The sequence below is a fragment of the Typopeltis vanoorti genome, chromosome 12 (genome assembly GCF_054136105.1).
Source record: "Typopeltis vanoorti isolate ZY-2024b chromosome 12, IOZ_Tvanoo_1.0, whole genome shotgun sequence".
In the NCBI taxonomy this organism is placed as follows: Eukaryota; Metazoa; Arthropoda; class Arachnida; order Uropygi; family Thelyphonidae; genus Typopeltis; species Typopeltis vanoorti.
In genome coordinates, this window is record NC_143560.1 from 42,748,755 (window position 1) to 42,775,408 (window position 26,654).

The window sequence follows — 26,654 nt, forward strand, 5'->3', positions numbered from 1 at the left end:
TGTTTTAAAAAAAAGGAAAAAGCATAATATTAAAAAGTATAGTTCTTGATAATTTCCCAGAGTTTTAGCATGGAGATTCCATCATTAAGGTTGAGAGCAGGGCAGTGTAGAAAGACTTCAGCATTTTCTTTTTAAAAAAAAGATTTGTATTTACAGGAACATTCTGTAATAATGTAGAACTGCTGTTCAGAAACAAGTCAGCTTGTTTGGCTGAAATAGAATAACTAGTAGTTGCAGAGGACTGAATATACTTCAAGTAACACTAAAAGTTGAATTTTATCTTTTAGAGATGGTAATACAGAGCTGTTGGAATTACTAGGCTTGAATGTGATAAAGACAGGGAATTTCTTTAAGATACGAGAGATACATTCTGTTTGTTTAATGTAAGGGATGGATATTCTATGCAAGTCAACCTTCTAACAGAGGGTGGAGAAAACAGTTAAAATTTTCTGTTGTTCTGGAGTTGTAACTTTTGAGAATAGCACTTTCTTTCACAAATTTCTTTCTAAGGTAGTTTGGATGAGAAACAGATGATGGAAGCTCTCAGGAGACATTTAATGCCATAATAGTGACTTAAACTAAATCAGATGGGAGTAACATTTGATTTAGTTCTGATTACAAGCAGTGCATTTTTATTGGCAAAATGGTTTAATCTGATATGAATAATGCTGTTCCTACTTGGAATTTAATTTAATCTGGTATTTAGGATCTATTAAAATTTGTCATTCTACTCAAAAAGGAATGCAAAATTATTTTTGAATTATTTTCAGAAAATTGCACTAAAAATAATTCTATAAGTTTTTTTTTTAATGAAAACTTAATAACTTATGAAATAAATTATTAAAAACTAATGTTTTCCTTTTCATGCAAAGCTTTAAGAGAAATATTTGTTATCTGATGACAGTACACTACATTCATCCCACTCTTTCAACAAACGAAGTAATGCTCAGACATCTCCCTTCTTTTCTCTGTGCAGTGTAAGTGATATCCTTCAAGGCCATGACAAGTATACTCAAAGACCCATAAATACCTCCTAGGTCAGCTGCCAGTGCACAGGCCCAAACCTGTCAGTAATGAGTGAGGAGTCTTCCCGATCAACTGGTGCATAATCCCACTGCCACATACTCTGCCAGCTGGTGCTTGGAGAGGGAGTCCGAGTAGTGGTATGCGAGGGGTACTGTTGAGACCCCATGAGTGGTTTCCCTTTCTCTCTCTCTCTATGTATGGAAGTCATGGCCAAGAGTATCTTCTTGCATTGCATGTCAATGCTATATATCCTTCCATCTAATCAAACTTTTGAAGACTCTCACAAACAATACAGTGACATCGCAACAAAAGTGAATCTCCATGAAACTAATCCTATTAAAAAAAGTCTCATCACAACCAACCACAACATACAAACCATACCAGAATCACTTCATGAAAAACTCACTTGCACATCCACTTTACTAACATCAACCATCACTTGCAGTCTTCCAAGCCAGACATCTTATTTCTGACAAAAACCCAGATCACAGCTACATCTACTACTGTCCACCTTCAGTGCCCAAGCTACACACTCCTTTTCACTATAAGAGCTCAAGGTTTCCTTGCCCCATTTAGTAACTTTTATTTGTTGCATTTACCAATCTCCAAACAAAAATAAGTACTCAAAGCTCTTCATATTCTTAGTAAAGTCATCTTCCTGGGCGATCTCAACGTCCACAATTCCAACTCCACAAACCAAGCAGGACTGCTATAAGTAATGACCAAACACAAATTGTACATCTACCCACTTGAAATCCCTCTTCACTCACCAAATATTATGGATCTCTTTTTGATCAGTTCTCCTTCCAAATACATCATAGAAGTCACCTCTCCTCTTGGTAACTCGGACCACAATCTTGTACAAGTCTCCTCTCTCACAGAATGTCCCTCCTCCAACCGCTCCAGACCTCACATTCCTCTGGCTCTACAAAGGAGCCAACTGGGATGACATTCAGAATTTCTACTCCTTTCCTTGGTCTCATCATTGCTTCCACTCCCTTGACCCTAACACCTACTGTGAATGAATCAAATTATTCTCATCGGTATGAAAGCCTTTATCCCCTATTCAACCCATAATTCAGATCCACTTTCCAAGCCCTGGTTAAACTGAAAATGTGTCAAAGCAAAGAAAAAACTTCAGCTTATTGCATGTGCTCACAACTCCAGCTTAATACTCTGCCTATACCAAATTATGCAACATATTCAGATCCAACTTCATAAAGGCCACTGGTAGAAACTCACCTCTTATCGAAATGGAAGCATTTGGATAGGAGGTGCCTTCTGTTTGCTTGCAAAGACCATTGGCTGCAACTTCTACTGTCCTGCACTTAAAAGATAAAACTGACTGACTGTCTAGTATCACTCTTTTCTTCAAACTCTTGTGTAGATGACCAAGAGAAATCACCTCCTATTATACCAGAATCCAAGTACAGTATGCTTTCTATAGATTTTCAACAAGAAGTCACCAGAAAAGTACTAAACTTATATACTAAAGTCCTCTGATAGCATCTTCCCAACCATTCTCAAATACTGTGTCCTGAGCTAACACTCTTCCTGCATCATCTCTATAATTTATTATACATATCTGATACTTATTCCATTGCAGGGAAGCAATCTCATATTTATCATATTCCAAAAAAGGGTGACAGACAGAAGTCTACCAACCAATTGCCATCACCACTGCATTCTCCAAAATAACAGAAAGACATCAATAGCCAACTCCTCCACTTCTTAAAAACCCACAAATTAATCAGCAATCACTAGTACAGATTTTACCATTCAAGATCCACAGCTGACCTTGTAGTTTACATTACCCACCACTGGACATGTATCATAGAAAGGTTTGGAGAAAGTTATGCTGTCCCCCTCGACATTTCCAAAGCTTTTGCCCATGTGTAGCATTCAGGCTTACTAAACAAATTTCCATCTTTCAGTCTCCCTGCCACCCTCTGTAACTGGGTAGCAAACTTTCTCTCTGGCCATTCTCTGTAAGCTATGGAAAATCACTCCCTCTTTGAGCTTAATCACCAATAATGCTGGAGTGTCTCCAGGCTCTGTCCTGTTACCTACTCTTTCTCCTGCACATGAAGGATCTACTCACAGTAGCCACTAATCCCATCCACAGCTTTAAAGACAATAGTACTCTCCACTCATCCTAGTCATTTGACAAACCATGCAGTACGCTGATATACCAGGCTAAAAGATCATCTACCTTAAAAAGGTAGATGATACTATCCTCCAATGAAGTGAGGTGAGAACAACCTTTATGTTCAATCCCACCAAAGCACTTTTTCTCATGCAAAAGAGATCTCAGCTAATCTATGCTTATCCTCAGTAATACACAAATCACCGAACAAGATCATATCTCTTTGCTTGGACTAATGTTTATGCCAGTCTTTCCTGGCATAAACACATCACATCAATAGCCTAGTTAGCATCCAGGAAACTTAGCACTCTTTTGTTCAAGAGCCTATTTTACACCCAACCAACCTCTTCAATACATACAAATTCATCCATGTTTAAAATACTGCACGTTTTTTTTTTTTTTTTTTTGGGGGGGGGGGGGGGCACCTAAAACTTTCCTTTAAATCCTTGATGCCATCCAGAGGTGTGTAATTAGGCTCACAGATTCTCTTACAGACTTACTTCAACCTCTATCCCACAGGTGCAGTATTTCAGCACGGTCTATTCTACAACTTCTTCCAGGTCACTGCTCCAGTGAATTGGCAACCATCATTCTTCCACTTTCTGTTGCACTCATTAATACAGGAGCTGCAGCTGTCCAGCACTCCTTTACTGTAAAAATGCAAACACACCAACAAACTTGCTTTTATTCAGTCCACATCTGTCTTCTGGAACAGTCTTTCTCAAGAAGTATTCACAAACAATAACAGCCTGCAACTCTTCAAAAAACATCAATAAACTTTATCGCAGTCCTCATCTGCATCTCACACAGGGTACTGATGTAATTATAAGTCCCTCAACATCTCGTGTATGGGATTAATATATATATATAATTCCAAGCTTCAGGATCACCTACAACCAATACCTTAAACACTGATCTCTACACCATCTTTCAATGGGATGAAGATAATCTGGTCACCTTCAATGACACCAAAATGCAGTCTTCCCTTTTTCCCTAACATAAGGGACCACGGTTAAAAAATTCCTTTACATTCAGTAATAAAGAAATCACCATACAGGATTGAATCTTTCCCTCCTTGTACTGACATTTACTTCCAGCCTCTTCTGACAACCTCTTCTTCAAACATATGGCATCAATAGCTTCATCTATAAACTAGGCTTTCTCTTCTGTTGATGTCCTCTCCACCATACAAATCCCAAATTCGTTCCCTTCTTAGAATACTGATGTTTGTGATGGCACACCTAAAATCCTCCCTAAAAATTCTTGTACCACATAGAACAGTGCAATGCAACTCATAAATGATCCCACCTCACAAACTCAGTTCAACCTTGATCTCACAGATGGATGCACTGTTTCAGCCCTGTATCTTTCTGCAGGTACTTCCACAGTCACTGTTCTAATGACAGCCATCATTCCTCCACATTCTGTTGAGCCTCTTAAAACAAGAGCAAGTCAACATCCCCTTTCAGTACAACTGCAAAGACCAAATTTGATTCTCTTTCTCATTTATTCCAACTACTTGGTCCTCTGGAACAGCCTTTCTCATGAAGTGTTTCCTAACAACTTCAGCTCTCCAAGAAAAATGTCAATGGATTTCTTCTTTCTCAATCCTTATGTACACACGCCAGTGCTATAAATTCAACCATGAGTATGAGATAATTACTAAAAAAAAAAAATGGGGGGGGGAGCAAAAGAACAAACCTATGATTCCCATCATTAATTTAAAGTTTGATAAAGTTGCATTTATGTGTAATTACATCTACGTAGTTACATAATGTGTAACTAAATAGAATGTCCTAACTTTCTTGTTTGTCTGAGTATCTGCTCTCCAACTAACTGATTCAAATCCTACAACAAGCATGAACTGTGATTGTCTTGAGGTGGGAGAGGAATTTCACCTCTACCTCAAGACAATCTTACCCCAGTATAGGACCACCACTCCCATTACTGGAGGCCTGAAATGAATTGAAACAATTCCATGTTTGGTCTTTACAGCAGCGATTCTGAGGGAAGAAAATGCATATAAAAATGTATATGCTTATACATACATACTTACAAAAACATACATTTATTATTATTATTTGACACCTCCAAGGAGTCAACGACTCATCGAGGGAGGGCACCTGTTCTACAACTCCTTCCTCCACCATTCAATTACCAGCTGACCACAACTACACCAATGCCATCTACCACCACTGGTATTTCCACAGAAAATCACAAACATCCATGCCCATGGCAGGATTTGAACCCACAGCCTTTTAGCTGGAGAGTGGATATGCTATCCACTCATTTATATACATATATACGTATATAAATGTGTGTGCGTGTGTGCAGAATTTTCTGTTAACAAGGAGTATATGTGGAATTATAAACTATGACAAGCAAAGGAATCAGCTTTCAGCAGTTCCATGACATGAGAATTTGGAGGGGGAGAGATGGTCGTGGTGCATGGGAAGTTTTCAAGAGGTGTTTAAGGAAAGCAGTATCCAACTATATACTAAGAGTCATAATGATAAATCAAGTAGGAATTAGATGGATGAATAGGATCAGCAAGAGTTGCAAGAAAAGTTGTGGAGGAAATATAAAAGGAAAAAAAGTGAAAAAGCATGCCCATGAATAGTAGAAAAGCACAAGCAAGAAGGGTGACCTGTATGGTAACGAATTATGAGAGGAAGCTAGCTGATGAGTCCAAAAGGAATCTTAAGTTGCTATATGGCAAGTAAAAGGAAGAATGACTATGAAAGGATGACTTTAAAACGTGTCACTGGTAGGGAAGTAACAGAAGCAAATCAAACAGTTGGCTTACTAAGTCATCACTTTGCAAAAGCGTACCATCTTGTTTGTGATACTTCAATGTCAGATGTGCTGTGGAAGAACAGAGATCACAGAAAAAATGGAGGTGCTCAGCATCAACCAATGTATTAAGACAATGTGCAAGAGAATTGGCACCTCAACCCCAAGTTGTTTAATTTAAGCCTCAGTTCTGGAAAAGTTCCAATGAAGTGGAGAGAGTGGGGGGGGGGGCAAAATGATTCCACTGCATAAATGAGGCTCCAAGGCAGAAGCAGCAAATTATAGGCCAATCAGTATATCAGAAGTGATGGTTAAGATTTTGGAGAAATTGGTAAGTCAGAATTCAGGACTGGATAAACAGAAATGTGATAGTTTTATAAGGAGCAACATGGTTTTGTGAAAAGTAGATCTCGCCTCAGTAATGCTGCTGGACTTTCCAAAGGCATTTAACAGAATTCCACATGGAACTCTGTTGCCTAAATTGGAGCAAATGACAATAGATCCAAAGCTGGTGATTTGGATTACAGGATGGATGATGGATAAATAAAAGAGTACTTTATGGAGAAGTTGAATCTAGAAGAAGGTAGGTGACTAGTGTACCTCAGGACTCCATACTTGGTCCTCTACAGTTTAATTTGTACATTTGATATATAGGAAATAAATTGGTGGGAAATATCCAGTTGTTTAATGATGCAAAATTGGGAAGAACCACAGTTAACGAAGTTGATGTCATGATCTTGCAGGATGACTTAAATAAACTGGCAGTATGGACAAAAGTAAATGACTGCCAATTTAATGTGGTCCAGTGTAAGGTGATGCACTTTGGAAGGATGAGATCACAAGCAGTATACTATACTGATGGAACTGAACTGCAAGAAGCTGATGAGGCCAAGGGGCAATTGTGGACAGGAAACTAAAGTTGAGAGAGAGCATATTGCAAAAGTGACCAAAACAACACACATCAAATTACATGGTTGTTAAAGAACACAGTAACAAGCAGGAATAGGAAGTTATTGTTCCCCTTTATAAGACTACATCTGGGCTGTTGTGTGCAGATCTGGTTGCCTGGATTTCTTAGTGATGAGGTTTCAGAGGCAACTGTCAAATGTGGCAAGTCTATGGAATGATTCTTATGAGAATAGATTGAAGGTCTGTGGGATTCAAAAACTATAAACTACCTGATAAGCATACGAGAGGAGATATAACAGAAGTTATTAAAAAGGTTTTTTATAAGATTGGCACTGCTGACTTCTGTTCAGTACAGTGCAGGAGGGGAGAAAACAAGGAGTCACTCAAAATTAAGTAAGAGTGTGGTTAGCAAGGGTATTAGGACTAATTTTTTTTTTTTTTTGCTTAAAGATGGAATGTGTGGGTGGAATGTGTTGCCAGATGCGGCTGTGAGTGAATGAGTTTGAGAGGTATGATAGGTATTGCGTGAATAATAGCTAGTGTGTCAATATAGTCTTCCAACTCCATGGAAATATCCTTATTATAATAATAAAAATGAAAAAACTACTTATTCCCCCTGTCATACTAATATACTAAAGATTTATAATAATTTTTTGCAGATAGGAGTCACATAAAAAAAGTTAAGCGGTTAGATCATATAAGAACTTAATGTCTCTTTGCAAAATCTGATGAAATGCCCTAGAGATCAAAAGCAATTTCCACATCCAAAGAACTTCTGTCAACTGATAATGGGAAAATTATTACTAACTAATGGTGATCAGTTTAAAGTTTTCCAGATAGCAAAGAAGGTATATGTTAATGAATTTCTTCATTATTTTACAAAGACATGCATCTGAGAGTAAAGAATATTTTGCCATTTTTAGGAATAACGGTGCATATGGGATAATTTTCAGTATGCACAATAAGCAAGAATGGAATAGGAGAGTATAAAAAGATTAATACAAAATAGGAATCAATGCTGAAGCAATCCTTCCAACCTTTAGGCACACCCAGAAGCCCCTTCTTCAATTCAGTTGCCAGAGGTGAGCCCCCCCCCCCCCCCCCCAAAAAAAAGAACTGCTGGGTTTCTCCAGTATGTCTAGCACAACAATGAAAACTCATACTGCATACTTGAAGTAATACAAGAAAAGTAAACCATAACTTTAAGCCAACTCTGGAAAGTACCTCTACCTATGTTAGTTCATCCTGATACTTTTCTAAACTGATGGTCTAATGCCTCCTGAATGAGAAATATAACCAAGAATACCGACTGACTTAACAACATGAACGTGGAGGCAAAGAATTCAGTTGCTGGATCAAAATTACATATATATACCCAGACAAACTTCATTTACACCGGAATCTTTTTAAATTATAAGGTTAAACCTAGCCAGTCACTACAAATTTTGCATTTCATCCCATGGAAAATATCTAAAACTCCGATTTTTAGGCTAAACTCAGCTTGCTGTTGACATCAAATATAAATTTCACTTAAACGAAATTAAAACTGTTTATCACTGCAACTCCAATATTTTACAATCTCACCTAAATATTGGGGATAAATTAACTTGTTTCAAAATGAAACAAACAGTTTTTTTAACAAGTGCTTTTTTATATTTATACAAATCGCCATTTTTTCTGATTAATTCTGATAAATTTAGTCATCATTATGGGCAAAGGGCTGGATTTAAAATTATCGTGGTCTTTAAGTAACAACTTTTAAGTCCCCCCCCCCAACCCCCACACACAAAAATAAATTTCGGGTTTAAATTCTTGTTCTGTACTGAGGAGGTCCCTTGTAGTGAGAGGTCATAAGTCTGCCTTATACATAAATCGAGCTAGTAAAGGGATTAGAGACTAATCAAGGAAGGACCTTGGAAATCACCTCGTCTACATTAAATATTATATATAAAAAACTCATTCGGTAGAAATGATGCAAGAAATGACTTAGTTTTGAATATTTACTGTTTTTATATAACCCTTCCTTTAAAAATTCCAGATCCTACGGTTTCCCCCAAAAAATATTCCCAAAGAGGGGAAAAAATTTCTAAATGAGCTAATGCCGTATTTACATAAGTTAAAGATTGGAATGGAATTTTGCTAATACGATAAAGCAAATGTCCGTCAATATTCAACAATTAAGTATAATGTTTTAAAAACAATGGCTGCACATGCCGCTCTGACCTCTTAAACTTTTACGTTGGAATGATAATACCTAGCTGTCCAACAACTCGGTGCCAATCATTTCAGGAACGCAAAGAGAACGACCAACAAAATCTTGAAATGCAATCCTGAGTGCAGTTTCTTACACTGCAAGCCAAGCGTTCGTTTGCCAAAAAATGCCGAGCATGCTAAACATTTCCCAGCTCACTCAGTTCACGTGTCTACCCACCACGGCTGGCATTCTGCCAAAGACATGCCGAGCGTTCTTTACGTTGCCTGCTTTTCGTTAGTTTTTGAAACAAAGAAATTTTATACAGATCAACGCACAAAGAATTCTTTTTATTTCTACAAGAAACGTATTTTGCACAAAAGCTAAACCAGATAAGTGTTTTTGGCAATCGAGCGATGGTAAATTGACGTAGAAATATTAATAGTTAACATATTTCAATAAGTATCTATTATTGTTTTACAGCCATGTAAAGAAACAATGTTTTCCTTTGAAACTTAGTTTCAAAAGTAAGAGCTTTCACAATTTTCAGCTTCTTACATAGTTATATTTACAGCTGATAAGGAACTCGGTATATTCACCTTTTTTTTTTTTAATTTATTGTTTTTTTTTTTTTTGTATTTGTAGTTTCTGATTAATAGTTTGAGTGGATAAAAAAGTTCGAATCAACTTCTCAAGGCAGTGAAAATACGGTCTTCTGAGTAGAGTTCGTCGACTTAAGTAGTGTATTACCACAACTCTCAGACTGCAGTTGTATTCTTGAGGATCTCTGTCATCTTTCGAAACAACCAGTTTTGTCACCTGGGCCATGAAATAATAAGTGAATTATTGTTTACAATACTTCAGTTTACTATCCACTGTAGCTAAGAGGAACGAACGAATGCAGAAATATAGAAAAATGACATCGATTACCATATCTTAGTATCAAAAGAAAAGGAATTTTTTTTTTCCCCCGATACCAAGGTAAAGCCCTAATTTATAGTTTAGTTAGAATACTTCAATTTACTATCATCCACAGCTCAAATAAAGACAGAATGCAAAAATATAAAGAAAAGCCATCGACTACTGTGCTTAGTTATAAGGGGGGTATTATATTTCTCTCCCTCACATTACGATGCTCAAATACTATCAAGGGGTTTTTTCTATTTCTATACTACACAGAAAAGTAAACAATTTTCTGTATCGAATCCGTATTAGAAATATTCAAATATAGTGCCTGGAAACTGCTTGGGTAGAAACAAACAAGTAATTAATGAATATACTCAAACCTGGCACTAAAGGGTGAAATCGTCCAGTTAACATATCTGCGGGCATCAAAACTATACAGTTTGCTTACCACGGCATTTAACAATGCACTGAATGCTATGTAACTGTATAGACAATTCCGAGTAAGGTAAACAGCTCTTACAGGAAAAGTATATTTTCTAATCATTCCCTACTAGAGAATTCCATCACTTTCTAGAGTAACTTATTAATTCTATTAAGAGTAACATTGTATATTATGCTGAAGGATTTGTCCATAATCTTGTCTCCCTTCTCGATTACCTTATCCAGCAATGCATTACGCTCACAAAATATTCGCTATGCAAAAAATCTACTCTTTATTTACTTACCGCAAAAACGTTTCCAAGGATGACTTGTTTTTATACTTTCTCCTCCGTCTATCTCGTGAAAAATATTCTGGCGAGTTTCTCTGCTTACATGTCCCGATAAAGTCTTAATCATATCAATATTACTGAGAATTCGCTCGGAAACTCCCCCTTCCGGAATCCAGTGCAACCAAATCAGTCCTCAATAATCCAGATGTGATATAAACACATCTGGATTATTGATTGAATCAATATTGATTATTGATTCCAACCGTCGGTACATATCACAAACTTCTAAGCCCCATTCACATCACTCCAACCGACTCCCTGCCGTCAACATCCTATAATACAGCACATATAGTTTTAGATTTGAGTTCCGAAGCACAACTTATTGATCCTACACATATGCCAGCACATTCAGTCTATTAAAACTGTTCTGGAGACGACTACCATTTTACATATGGTAGCCGATTTGTAAAATCTAGAAATGCCCCTTGCCGTCACTAGTCTCCTTATTAAATGAAACTAGGTAATTAAAACAAAAGTGAACAAATCTCATACTAGTTTCTATGACGAATATTTTCCCTCGCTAACAGATCATGTCATCTCTTCGCAGTCTCTCCAAAATCTTACCCTGACAGATGCAAATCTCTCTGCAATTTGGCACTCCGGTTTTGTTTTCGCATTTATTAAAATATACTACAGTATCACATTTTCTCAACACGTGATGAAACTGGCTTACTTCAAGTCATCAACTTTCTTTACATCAAAATTATTGAACATCCTAAACACCTCAAGCTCATTTATCTGCAATCATTCAGTTCTTTGCTCGTCATGACACTCTTAATGAAATAATGATTAAGTGGTTTCGCTATATCTTCTGACTGGTCACTCCACCAACTCTATCCAACAATCAGCACGGTCGCATCGACACACAATTTTGTCCCACAGTAGAAAACACTTAAGCCACATCTTGCAAGGGATTTTCAACTAAGGATTAGAACAGTCAAACGGCATAAAGACTTCTGCGCCACGAAAATCGATTTCCCTTTAGGACAGTGTTTCTCAACGTTTTTTTGGATCATGCCCCACCTCAACGTCTCAAAGATTTTGATGTCCCCTTTCTAGCATAATAGTTAGCCAAGTTCTGAAAAAGTATAATATAAATATGTACATTTTCTAATTGCCCCCCAAAATATTCAAATTGCCCCACGTTGAGGAAACACTGCTTTAGGGAAATGAACCGACAGAAGGAGGATGCACAATTACCAGACATAATTATACTATTCTCGTAGTCTAAGTTGCTTTTTTGTGCAATTATAATCGACTTAAGTCACTCAAAAGTGGTTTGTTGGCAACACTGCAGACAAACTAGGACTTCCTTAGCCTGTTTTCGCTGGTCTCCTTTCATTCTTCTTTACATTTCCAATACTATCACTTTCTAGTTTGCGCTTCATACTCTTCACTATTTTAGTACTTTTCTCATATCCTCTTGCCTGTTACTTCCAGATCCAGGTATATAAGCGCTTCCATTCCTTACTTATTCTTCTCTCTTCACCACTCCTTATAAGTTCTTCTTTCCACAGCGACTCTTTTTATTATAATACTGGAACTTTATGCTGTTCAGATGCAAATTCTAGTAAAGTGCAAACAGGAGTATCAAAACGGTTGGATAAGGTTTCATACTAAGACATGAATACAATGGAAGTTATTAGTTAATGTCAATTCATATAAGATGATTATTTCCATCTCTTAAAAATATTTTACACACACACATACACCAACAAAAGCATTCTCGCTTTTATATTTGCTGCAAAATCTTCAATGAATTCATTTGCTTGTGATAGAAAGCGAGTAGATACACGCATCCTCATTCACGCTTGCGCATTGAATTACGATCAATTTGGGTAGACAAATAGTAAACAGAAATGAAAATAAACCTTAGTGAAGGGACACACAGTAAACATCAAACGAACTGCCTATGTACAGAAAAACATTCAAGGAATTTATGAACTGTGAACACCTACCTTCCATTTTCCTGAAAGTTTCAATTCTGAAGATAATTTGAAGATATTACAGGTAAATCACACTTGTCTAAAGTCTTGCCATCTCGCAAATTACATAGCCACCAAGCAGACAGAACGTGAAGTGCGAGTCGCGCGTGCTATTCACCCACTGGGCGTGTGAGTCAGACAGGACCAGAGAAATAATAACTTGTGGCTGGGTTGGTTACCGCTACGGGGCAAGTTTTTGACAGGCTGTGGCGGCAACCCAACCACTCCGGCCGGGGTCAGGACGATACCATTGTGTTTACAGCCTAGTTCCAGTAGAAAAAGACCAGGGGTGACCAGGTAGAATGGAGTGCAAAGGATGTTAGAGGTCGTTATTCTTTTTACAGGCCTCAGCTTCAAAATTGCTCCGTGGTTGCCATACAGGTATAGTAGATAAACATGCATGAAAAATACGACGAAAAAACAAAAAAATAGCAGCAGTTTTGATTATAAAGACAAAAAAATTTGAAGCATTTTTATTTTCACTAAACAAACATAGCAGATTTAAATAAAATGAACATAAGCTTTCAGCGAGCGCATTTAAAGTAGACGCATGAAATTTAATACAGAATATACAAAGAATGAGCCCTAATTCGCATAAAAACATAGCAAGCTGCGTACATTTCATACTTCATTATCCCACTGCTGGGAGTTTAATTCTCACGCCCTTTATTTTTTTTTACAAGTCTTCACTTAACTATCCTTTCTTTCTGTTGTTTAGGGCAGCGCTTCCCAAACAGTGGGCCGTGTCAAATATGTATATAAGATAAAATGCAATATTTGCATTTGATTTTTGCAATATTTGCTGTATATATTTTGTATTGAATATAAATATAATAAATATATGTCTGTATAACGATTTTTTTTTTCGCTAGGGGCCGTGAAATATTTTCATTTTTCGAAGGGAGCCTTTACATCCATAAGTTTGGGAAGCACTGGTATCAATTCCCACTATGGTATGAATGTTTGCAAATGTCTTTGGGTTGCAGATGAGTTTCACCGTCAATGGGAAATCAGCATCCTGATTCAATTATAAGCCCTAAAGTATCTTGAAATGGTACAATTTGGTCCTCTAGAGCAGCGCTTCCCAAACTGGGGGCCGTTAGTTTTGTTGGGGGGGGCGTGAAATAATGAAAACAAATTTAAAATGTTTTAAGACTAAGTGTGCCATGTCAAATGTTTATGTAAGATGCTAAAAATGTAATATTTGCATTTGATTTTTGCAATATTCGCTGTGTATGTTTTGTATTGAATATAAATACAATAAATATTATAATAATATGTCTGTATTACGATTTTTTTTCCGATGGGAACTGTGAAATATTTTAATTTTTCCAAGGGAGCTTTACATCCATAAGTTTTGGAAGCACTACTCTAGAGCAATGCTTCGCAAACTTATGGATGCCAAGGACCCCCTTTGGAAAAATTAAAATATTTCACGGCCCCCGGCAGAAAAAAATTGTAATACAGACATATATTATTGTATTTATATTCAAGATTTTGGTTTGTAATCTTTTCTGTGTTTCGCATCAATGTCTTTGAAACGAAACTTATACGAATAAGCATATATTTACTAATATTCAATCGCCGAAATACGTAAGAAGAAAAATTTGTTAACCAACACCAATGTGTGATTTTTTCCATTAAAATATAAAAAAGAACAAAAAAGAAATAATAATAAAAATTAAATACGTTTCTTTGAAGATTAAAAAAAGTCTACTGTGTCTAAAAACATTTTAAATTTGTTTTCATTATTTCACGGCCCCCAGTTTGGGAAGCGCTGCTCCAGAGCAGCGCTTCCCAAACTTCTGGATGTCAGGGCTCCCTTTGGAAAAATTAAAATATTTCACGGCCCCCCTCGAAAAAAAAAATCGTAATATAGACATATATTATTACAATATTTATTGTATTTATATTCAATACAAAACATACGCAGCGAATATTGCAAAAATCAAATGCAAATATTACATTTTTAGCATCTTACATACACATGACATGGCACATTATCTCATTTTTTTATATAGATAGATATATTGTTATTGTACATTTGCCGTACAAGCACATGAAACGTAAAACGATTAGTAATAAAGAGAGAGAGAGAGACAGAGAGAATTAAAAACTTAAAAGGAGTTTAATAACAATTTAATATGATGGATGTGTTTCAATACTGCTACACAAAAAGTCAATATCAGGTGAAATATTTGAAACTGCAATTCTTAGATTTCTGCTTTGAAATGAAACTTATATGAATAAGCATATATTTACTAATATTCGTTAAGAGCAGAAATACGCAGGAAGCAAAATTTGTGAACCCGCACCAATGTGTGATTTTTTTTCTGTTAAAATATAAAAACATAACACTTAGTCTTAAAACATTTTCAATTTGTTTTCATTATCGGGATCTTAGTCTTGAGGGCACTGTAGTTTGGCCAAATAGTGGGTGGCACTCATCATTTATTTGTCAGCTGAGAATGCAGATCTTCGAATTGAAGGGGATGCAATACCAGCCAAAGTATACAGGTCTTAGTGGTGTTGGTTTCAGGCATCCTGTAATTAAGCGGCAGCTTTCATTCAATGCTATCAACCAAGTGATCAAACATGTATAATGCTATGCATTATGGGAAGGGCTACTACCCAAACCAGTTTCTACCTTTATTGAGGTTTCACCAGTAGGAGCCAGACCCAAAAGTAATACCAAGGTTGAAGTAACTTCATGTGCAAATTTTATTTGCTTACACTTGGATTAAGGATGAAACCAAGAATATAATTTCTTGACATCTAATTTATAGTATAACCAAATGAAAAAACTTTCAACAGCTATCTCCAATCCAGAGTATTCTAGTATTAAGGTGTGACACCTTTTCACTACTTGTATAAATTGGAAATATGACTTCTGCATTACTTCAACCTTGGTCTCCCCAAGTTGTCCCCATCCATCACAGCCCTCTATGCCGATGACACAATTATCATAGCCAGATCCCTCCGTCCACATCTGGCCACAAAGAGCACTCAATGAATTAGAGAATTGGTACACCAAATGGCGCATTGCCATCAATCCAGGAAAAAGTTCCACAGTACTTTTCACCAGACGTAAAGCAGAACCGAACACAAGCATATAGAAGTTTGGAAAAATCATCCCTTGGCACAACTCTACCAAATATATGCCTAAATTTCAAGACACATATAAATAGTATCTCCACTAAAGAAATGCAAAATCTTTGACAGATGTCGAGCATGGGAATGTCACCTTAAGAAGAAGCAGTCAATGCAAAATTCAGTGGATGTTTGTTGAAAAATAATTTTCTTGTGCTGAAAAAAACTTTATTTGCTTACACTTGATTCTAGTAGCAAGACTTATACGTTGGTTAGACATAACTGGTAATTAGTTTACGGAATTAACAACGCATATAAAGTATATTAATTAAAGGTAACTTTAATGAATAACTTCTATATTTCGGCAACGTCACATTGCCATCTTCAGGAACATAAAGATATGGTATGTGCACTCCGGAACTAACACAAAGCAAATGAGGAAGAAAGCAAGAAACTAATATTGTTCCTAAAGTTCTAATGGTGCCCTCTTGCGGGCTAATTTGGTAGTCTTGGCAGTTGGGCTGAAGTTCTCATAATGAAAGTCTCCCAAATTTGGGGCAGTTTCATGCACCCAAATTTGTTGAGGTTAGGAACGTTTTTTAGAGCTGCTGAAGATTCTTTGAATAATCTTTCGTATTTAAACTTGCTGCGATGAATTATTTTTGTTTTCTTCCAACGAATTTTATGGTAGGTATCTAAGGCATGGTCTGCCAGCCCAGAGCGGCTGTACTGGTGAAACCAGATGTAGTCTTGGTGTTCTGAAATCCTGATATTTGTTGTTCTGCCTGTTTGGCCAAAGTAGGACAATTTGCAGCTGCAAGGGACCTGGTATACACCAGGTAGGTCTAGGGGAAGTGGTTGGTCTTTGGTAGAGCGGATAAGGGATGCCAACTTTTTATATGGTCTGTAACAGGAAGTAAGGTCATATTTTTTGAGGATATTGGTTATTTTCTCAGAGGTGCCCTGGATGTAGGGGATGGTGATAGACTTGGTGTAATCTTTATTGTGGAGGGGGGGAGGGGGATTGCAGTTTACAGGTTTTAGTATTTTTTGGATTTTTTTGGGGTTATAGCCATTGGCTAAGAAAGTGTTGAGGATGTGGTTTAGTTCAATAGTCAGGGCCTTGTCATCTGAGCAGATTAATTTTGCCCTGTTATATAGTGTTTTTATCACCCCATATTGTTGTGAGGGGGAGGGATTGCTGGTGAATGTATCTGCCAGTGTGGGTGGGTTTTCTGTAAACAGAAAAAACCAAAGATCCATCAAGCTGGCGGGTGATTATAGTGTCTAGGAAGGGGAGGGTGTTGTTTTCCTCTTTTTCTAAGGTGAACTGGACTCTGGGGTGTTGGTTGTTTAAGTGTGCTAGGAAGGAGTGGAGTGTGTTTGAGCCATGTGGCCAAATAGCAAACACATCATCCACATAACGAAGCCAAATAGTGTGTTTTTGTGGGGCGGAGTTTAAGGCTTTCTCTTCAAATGTCTCCATAAAGAAATTGGCCAAGGGTGGGGAAAGTGGTGAACCCATGGCTGTCCCCTCTAGCTGTTTGTAGAACTTTCCTTGCCAAACGAAATAGCCTGAGTTCATTGTGAACTGAAATAGGGCTGAGATATCGGGTGGAAACTTGGCTTGGATGAGCTCAAGGGTTTCTTTGAGTGGGACATTAGTGAATAGGGAGGAGACGTCAAAACTGACCATTATGTCAGTGTGTTGGAGTGTGAGGTTTTCTATGCTGGCTTTAAAGTGGGCTGAGTTTTTTATGTGTGATGGTGTGTTGCCAGTGTAGTGTGCGAGCGTTTTGGCTAATTTATATGTGGGGGAATCAATGCCATCCACTATGGAATGCAATGGCACATTTTGTTTATGTATTTTTGGGAGTCCATATAATCGGGGGGGGGGGGGGGTCTAGAGTTATAAGGTTTAAGTTTGTTGGTGACTTCCACAGGCCAAGAAGTGACTTTCTTAAGGAGTCTGTGGATAGTTCTAATCTGAGAGCTGGTCGGATTATATTCAATGGAGAGGTAAGTAGTACGGTCTAGTACTAAAGAATTTAGCTTACCTTTGTAATCTTTTTGATTGAGTACCACAGTGGCGCTTCCCTTATCAGCTTTGGTGATTACTATTTTTTTTGTTGTTTTTCAATTCTTGTAGGGCTGTATATTCGTTTTTGGATAAGTTGGATTTTGGAGGTTTGGCTTTAGTGAGAACACCGACTACGGAAGATTATTCAAAGAATCTTCAGCAGCTCTAAAAAACGTTCCTAACCTCAACAAATTTGGGTGCATGAAACTGCCCCAAATTTGGGAGACTTTCATTATGAGCACTTCAGCCCAACTGCCAAGACTACCAAATTATCCTGCAAGAGGGCACCATTAGGACTTCAGGAACAATATTAGTTTCTTGCTTACACTTGGATAAAGGATGATATCAAGAATATAATTTCTTAGCATCTTTAATTTACAAATTTCAGGACAATTACCTGAAGCAACACACATACAATACATACCTAATCAAGAAGGGAGTAAACCAGGTTTAAAATAGCTTAATATCTTTAACATATATATATATATATATATATATATATATATGAATTTCTTTTTTACAAACGGAATTAGTGATGGATAATACAGCTAAGACATCTAATTTATAGGCAGAAGTGTGCTAGTAAATTTTTAACTAGCATGTTGGGAAAAACATCCAGGTTTTCCCTCTGTGAGAATTTCATCTCCAAAAAAAGTATAACTGAATTCCATTATAAGCAAACATCCACTTAATTTTACCTTGGCCACTCCTTTGGGTAATGACCTTATTAGGTTCACAACAATTCTAGAAATACAAAATCTTTGACAGATGTCAAGCATGGGAATGTCACCTTAAGAAGAAGCAGTCGATGCAAAATTCAGTGGATGTTTGTTGAAAAATAATTTTCTTGTGCTGAAAGAGATAATCCCCACAGACACTGCCACATAAGGAAGGTGGTGGGGAAAAGAAGCAAAACAGGGTGCTGAAATAAACATGCCCCTGGTAGATTTTCCATGATATAACAAGCTTATAACAGGACAGCACAAATTGGAAAAACGATGGTACATTGTGCCCTTCGATTAGAAAAGGTCTAAGTTCAATTCTTGTCCTGACGAAAGGAATCTTTATATGGACTTTTTCAATTGAAGGTGAGTTAGCCGATCTCATACGGAGGTAGCAGAGTTTTTTCTCCTGGAACCTCTGGTTTTTCATCCCGCACACAGACAAATCAGTCCTTCAGAACGCACGCAATTTACAGACAAAAAATACTAGCGGTTGTGGGCAGTAGATAACGTTGATGTAGGATTGGTAGTAGAGGTTCTGTGTAGTAGTGGAGACTGAGAGTTGTACAGTAGGTGTCCTCTCGCGATGAGTCTTCTGACTCCTTGGAGGTGTCACGAATAATAATAATAATCCAGATTCCACTTAGCCATCATTGAATGGCTAGTGGAATCTGGATTATATATTATAAGTAAATTATATACTTGGTTTAATCCTTTATCCAACTGAAGCAAACAAATTTGCATGTGAACTATTTTCAGAATTGGGACAAATCGTACAAAGAAGCTAATGACTTCACTTGCCTTTCTCATAACAAAGCACATCTCCTTGCAGATATGTATAATGCTATGAATTATGGGAAGGGTCACTACCCAGACCGGTTTCAACCTTTATCGAGGTCTCATCAGTGGGAGCCAGATCCAGGTGATAAGGTTGAAGTAATGCAGTAGTCATATTTTCTTTAATTTATAGTATAGCCAAGTGGAAAAACTTTCTCTAATCAGAGTATTTTAATAATAAGTCACACCTTTTGGCTACTCGAAGGAGATGTGCTTTGCATTATGGGATACTAAGGCAAGTGATGTGAGGTCATCAGCTTCTTTATATGAGTTGCCCAGTCCTGAAAATAGTTCAGATACAAACTTGTTTGCTTACACTTGGATAAAGGATTATACCAAGTGGAAAAACTTCCAACCAAAACTGGCTCACATGAGCCAGTTCGAGCAAAACATTGCTTTTAAGAGAGCATGGTAAAGGAAACAAGAATATTAAATACAAGACAATTATGGAAATGATATTAATGCAAAATAGTAACAGTGAAGAACATCTTACATATTCAAGAAAATACCATAGAAAAAAGGGGAGGGGGGAACTATAGATCTGATGGATACAAGAAACAATTAAAATTTTTAAAGATTATAAATCTAATGTTTAGAGGTACCCGTGGAATAATTAAATTAATAACATAACGCATATAAAACCAACAGTAATAAACTTTAATGAATTAAAGGTATAAATATTTTGTACTGAAAGTAACAGTACATCATCAGTGTAGAACAAAAGTTAAAGGAATGGAATACAAAGTACAGAACAGTCGGTGGATTACCAATTAAAATTGTTGCCGCGTGCCAGAAAATTACTACTAATAAAATATTAAATAATTCTTAAAAATTATTTCATTGATGGTTGCATAAGATAAGAATCTCCCAAACTTTTGGTAGAGAGAGAGAGAGAGAGTCATTCGATTCAAATTCAGCCGATGTACAAGGCTTTGCAACTTTCTTTGAAAAGGAGTTCATATTTAAACTTACATCTGTGGAAAAGACAAGCTTCCCACTGGATATGTTTTGTGTCAATGCTATATTGTGCTAGACCAGACTTATGAGGTTTCATGTATTCAATATACTACTGATGTTCCTTCCTTCTTTTTTTCACAGAAAGGCCTGTTTGTCCAAAGTATGATAAATTACATTCACAAGGTATCTGGTAAATACCAGCTAATGATGGAGGTGCCAGTTTGTATTTTGTAGATGGCAACGAGTGAGAAATTTTGTTGATAAGAAAATATGCGGGAATAAGATGATACTTCTTCAAAATTCTGCCAATAGGTTCTGAAATGCCTGAAATATAAAGGGATTGGAACTCTGTGGTCTGATGAAGAATCCTGAGGTGTTGGAACACAGGAGTCAATTATCTGCTGGATTTGATTAGGGTTGTAACCATTAGATTCTATTAATTTTTTTTATAGTGAAAAGTTCTTGTTATAAGCTTTACCATTCTTGGACATCCTCCTTACATGCACATCCTCTGGTACTTTGTCAACAAGTGTCTATCAAAAACTTACCTTTATCGGCAGATACATTCATCAAAAGTCTGCTCATCACACCTCTCAAAAAATCGGTGTTATCAAGTCTTTAATTAATATAGCACATAAAGTGTGCTCCTCCCCCTTAATACAAAAATTATATTAAAGTAATCTTCTTATATATCCTAAAAGAAAAAGGACAAATTATTACAATTTGTTGAAATGTGGGAGAGTTAGGATATGTTCTTTCTTATGGTTATCAGTTGCTTTAATATTCTTGTTCTAGCTGTTTTATGAAACTTTCCAAGAATTGGATAACTGCAATTCTTAAACTTCTTGAGAAACAGCCAACACTGGCTACCAGCACTGAATCCTCTTAGGATGTTCAGTTCCTAAGAGGAACTGAAATTCTTAATGAAAGATATCTAATGCTCACTGTTTATATGTTATTACACTTTTTATACTGCATCCTTAGTATTGGTCTTGGACACAGAGACCAAAGACTGGAACCATTAAATCAGCATTATATATTTAATGACTAGTTGCCACAGAATAAAAAAAAAGTTTTGTTTTTTTTAATTTATTATTTGAATGCATAACTAGTTTCGTCTTCTTAGAAGACTTCATCAGCTGCACAACATGAAAAGCAAGTACAAAAAAAATATACATTACAAGACAACAACATCTATAAATTAAGTTGCAATCAGATTGCTGACATTTAAAGGCATTCTGGATACCATAATATTGTTGAGCACGTTCGCCCGGGCATGATCTCATATATGCCAGATTTGGATAGCTGAAGAGTGATATTCAGAGGTTATAGCTGAGGTTAGTATTAAGGTGGAATGGATTGAGGACAATTTCTGTTGATTCAATAATTTTTCTCCCAGCACAGCATCTACAAATGTGTTTGATTTGTTCCTGATTACTAAATGAGTGATAGAATCTTCATCAGGATTAGCAGAATTAAGAATGTGATTAGATATGCTGGCTCTAGTTCTGCATTACATCACATCTCTAACATGCTCTTCCATATGCAACTGAATGGATTCTCTGTCTGGCCACATTGGTGTAACTGCAGAATGCCCTATTTTGGTCAGATAGAGAAATCCAGTGAGCTAGACGAAACTTGTTGTGGATTCAAATAATAAATAGATTTCTATTTTTTATCCCTCTGCTTCTAGTTATTAAATTTTAATAACATTAAATTTAATGATTTCAGTCTTTGGTCTCTGTCACAGAAGCCATCGCCTAGGATGTAATATAAAAATTGTCATAACACTTAAAACAAACAGCAAGCATTAGACTAGAAATCAAAAGCCCCGAGAGGAATTCTCTCTATCAGTGCTGGTAGTCAGTGTTGCCTGATAGGGCAAAATAGGGCACATTGCTAATACACCACTGAGTTGCACATGAAAGAGTATGATTAGATAGTGCTGGATCTAATTTTGCCATTGTGTGGCAGAACTAGAGCTAGCACTATCTAATCATGTTCTTAATTCTGTTAAACATGATGAAGATTCTATTACTTATCCAGTGATCTGAAATAAATCAAAAAACGTTTTTAGATACTATAAGCTTAAGAATTATTTGAATCAACAGAAATTGTCCTCAATCAAGTCCACCTTGGCTAATACTACTGTCAGTTATAACCTCAGACACTCGTCAGCTCTCCAACTTTGGCATATGTGAGATCATGCTCACGTGAGTTAGTTATTTTTTATTTTTATGGTTCAAAGACATTAAAGATCATACTGTGCCAGGACACAGATTACAGCAGTACATATGGTAAACAGTTGGTAGGAAAATCCCACCACATCCATGCCTGTGGTGGGATTCGAACCTACAGCCTCTTGGCTGGAGAGTGGATACACTAACCACTCAGGCAACCAAGTTGGTTGCCCACATGAACATGCCCACCAATGCTATGGCATTCGGAATGCTTTCAAATGTCAGCAATCCATTTGCAACTTAATTTATAGCTGTTGCTCTCTTGTAATGTATATTTTTTGGTATTTCTCTTTTCATGTTATGCACCCAATGAGTCTTCCAAGAAGACAAAATTAGTTGTGGATTAAATAGGATTAAATAATAGTTTTATTTTATCCCTCAGCTTCTAGTCATTAAATTTCTTCAATTATGTCATAGCCAAGTAAATCCATTGCATCAACACACACACACACACACACACACACACACACACACACACACACACACACACACACACACACACACACACACACACACACACACACACACACACACACAGGGCATTTCAAAAGAGTGTATACAACTTTGCAGGAGAACAGAAAATAACTCTGAAGACGTACAAAAGCTGAGTGAGTATCATAATATAGTAAAACAGAAATTTTGGATCACGTAACTTTATTACCAAATGACAACACTAGATGGCGTGATGCATTGCACCATTTGAAAATGACTACTTTCAATAGTGCAGAACAAGCACGTTATGTGTTTTGGTTTGAGAAAACTGACTCTGCAACAGAAGTTCAGAGGAATTTCCACATGCAATATGGCAAAGAACCTCCTAGTAGACACACGATCTACACGTGGCACAAGAATTTTGTGGAAACAGGTTGTTCTGTGCACCATCCAAGGTCAATGGGAAGGTCACATGCTGCCAATGCTGCTGTGGAAGAACTTCGAGAGAGTTTCTGGAGAATCACTGGAAAGTCAACCAGATTGGCATTTCGTCAAAATTGGAATTCCATATGTGATTGTGTGGCTTGCTTTATGGCAGCATCTAAGTTTAAGGCCCTACAAATTTACTCTCATAATATTTGAAGAAAGATAATACGAAGATATGCCAGGATTTCTGTATGGAAATTATCAGTAGGATAGAACAAAATGAGAACTTTTTTGGACATGATCGTTTTCAGTGACAAGTGTACTTTTCATGTAGGTAGGCAAGAAAACACTCAACTGCAGAATTTGGGGAAGCGAAAATCCACACTCCATCAGAGAACATGTTCACAGTACCCCAAAGGCTAATATTTTTTTTTCATCATAAGCAAGAAGAAAGTATATGGACCTTTTTTTTTTTTTTTTTGAGTCTACCATTATTGGTGGTGTGTATCTGGACATGCTACAAGGATAACTAATGCCACAATTAGACAACGAAGTGAAGAATAGTGTGTACCTCTATCATTTTTTTTTCACAACCAGCATTTTTAGGCTTAAATTGAGAAATGGCTAGAAAAGTTAGTTTCTCTAGAAAGAGAAAGTATAAGGAGATTGATAATTGTAGAGGCCAAACGTAAAAAAGAAGAACTTTGAAAAAGTCTGAAGGGATGTTTTGTCTTTATTAAAATGGATGCATGCACACGTCACAGAGTTAATTACATTGCTATTAATGTTAGATTTGTTGATGAAAACAGTAAAATAATAACTCAGACATTGGGAGTAAAGGACACCCAGACATATCACAACAATGAATTTTAACAGGTTACAGTTCTAAAAAGTAGCCTGATGACTCATGTTGGCAGTGAAGAAATGCCTTGTATGTTGAGTGCTTTCAATCAATCCTATCCTATCCTAATTTACGCTCATGCATAGACCTACACTTTTTATCGTGTAGGCATTCGGAACTGAAATTCTATGGAATAGGTTGGTTATTCCTCATTCCTGGAGAGATCCTATGTCTGTAGAGGTGTGTGTTCAAGGGGCCTGTTTGCTTGCGGGAGGAAAACCCCAGATAAACTAGGCAGAAAAACCTTGCAATCCACGCCCAAGACCATCCTAAATATCGTTCTATCTGCCAATTCTGGTAACTCACAAATCTTCAATCTATCCTCGTATGGAACATTCCACAGGGCTGTAACCATCTTCACATCTCCAAGAAACCCAGGTAATCAAATTCTGGGCACAATAATCCAGATATTGACATATCAGTCTTATAAAAAGGAATAATGACTTTTCTGTTCTTAATAGTTAGTGTATTTATGAGCATCCAAGTGATCTTCTGAACTGCTTTGAAAATTTTTGCAATATGACCTCTGAACTTGAGTTCCCTATCACACTACTCCCAGATCCTTGTCCTCATCAACAGAATATACATAAAAGGGCATATTAAAAGAAAAATCATTATCCTTTGACTACAATGGCAACCAATTCAAATCATTCTGCAGGATTGTTTTCTTTAAAGAACTTCCATAACTCAGTCAGTATCAACATAGCCCTTAAAATTGGAATGAACCTGCGTTCAAATTCCATCTAGAATGCAAATTCCCTCACAGAAACTAGTTTTTCATCATGAAAACTGATTAGAAAGACAAGTGCAATTTACAGACAGAATACATTGGTCCCATAATATTGCTTTGGCTGTAATACCACCACCTCTTGGGGAAAAGTCTTTAATGGACTATAGTTGATGAACTTCATTCAGGCTTTGATACACAAGGATAGCTCTATTATCATAAAAACTTTGATTATTCTTTTTTTTAAATGTCCAAAACAGAACTTACATGAAAAATTTCAGAAAATCCTAAGGCTAATTATAAGAATCAGTGTTCACAATTACATAGTAAGAAAATATTTCATAAGAGATGAATGGAAGAAATTTTAGACTTAAAAGAACTAAGTCTGTACTATAAAATAATGTCTCAAAAATTAAAAATTATATTAAAGTCATCATCAGATAGTCTAGCTGATCATAATTTCTCTGAAATGTCCAGCACATCATCAATACCACTGCTTATTATGCATTCCTAGTGGGTTTTTTTCCCTACATTTTATTTCATCTTATTCATTGGTTCTACATTTTAATGTTATTTCAAATTTAACATTTTTTGGCACCATTTCAATACCAAATATAACATCATCTTCACCTCCAAAAAAATCCAAGTGTCAAATTCTTCATACTCCTAATACAGGGTGGCCCATAAGTCATGAAGGGTTTTAAACATTTAATAACTTATTTATTATTTTTTTTATTAATTATGAAAAACCACACCATGTAAACATCTTCCATTTTTAGCTTCACAAAGAATGGTCCTTTCTATAGCATGTTCCATGACAGTTGTTAATGTTTTTAGCTGCAGTACCCTAATTTCTTACAAATATTCTCCTTCAGCTGATAGACTGTCTGGAGCTTGTTGTATGGAGGAGTTAAGTCGAAGCAGATGAAGGTGAGACCAGTGGGATACCACAGGATTCTGTGCTTGGACTACTGCTGTTTAATATGTAAATTAACGAAAGTGGGGATATGCTGATGATGCAAAGTTAGATCAGGTGATAAGGCACATATGGGCAAATGCTAATGAGTGTCAGTTTAAAGATGCTAAGGGTAAGGTTATGCATTTTGGACTAAACAAGTTGCACACTGAGTGTTATATTAATGGGAATTTGCTGATGAACTTGAGAGGTGATGGTGGACAATGAGAAATTTCAGAGGTAATGTGAACTTACATGGTTAAGATACCACATCAAATAAAAATAAGTGAGAAGACCACTATACTGCGAGTACTGAAGAAGTTATTCTATCACTTTGCAAAGCTTTGCTAAGAAAACATCTGGACTGCATTGCTCAGATATAACAGCCTGAGTTCCATGGAAATGAGGTAACCATTATAAAAATTTGACACCAGGTCTTGCCAATAAAACTAAGATAATATCTGGTCTATGAAACTTTTCATATGAAGACAGACTGAAGAAGTATGGTCCTCAAAATCTGATGATGATTTATGTTTTTTTTAATGGTGCATGGAGAGCAAA

The 26,654-nt window shown here is 36.6% G+C and overlaps 1 protein-coding gene across 3 annotated transcripts in view; it reads right to left on the reverse strand.

Moving 5' to 3' along the window:
• Positions 1-26,654, reverse strand: part of LOC150100735 (transcription cofactor vestigial-like protein 4) — a 135,088-nt gene that overhangs the window by 46,758 nt on the left and 61,676 nt on the right. Inside the window, exon 1 of one of the 3 annotated variants that reach the window (XM_090401510.1) lies at positions 12,700-12,858. The exons of 1 other annotated variant lie outside the window; for it this stretch is intronic. In XM_090401510.1, coding sequence (XP_090257636.1) covers positions 12,700-12,706 — 7 coding nt within the window. In that variant the 5' untranslated portion in view covers positions 12,707-12,858. Of the gene's footprint in view, positions 1-10,696; positions 12,445-12,699; positions 12,859-26,654 lie in introns of those variants that run through there. One more of the 3 variants, XM_090401508.1, reaches the window with a different exon arrangement.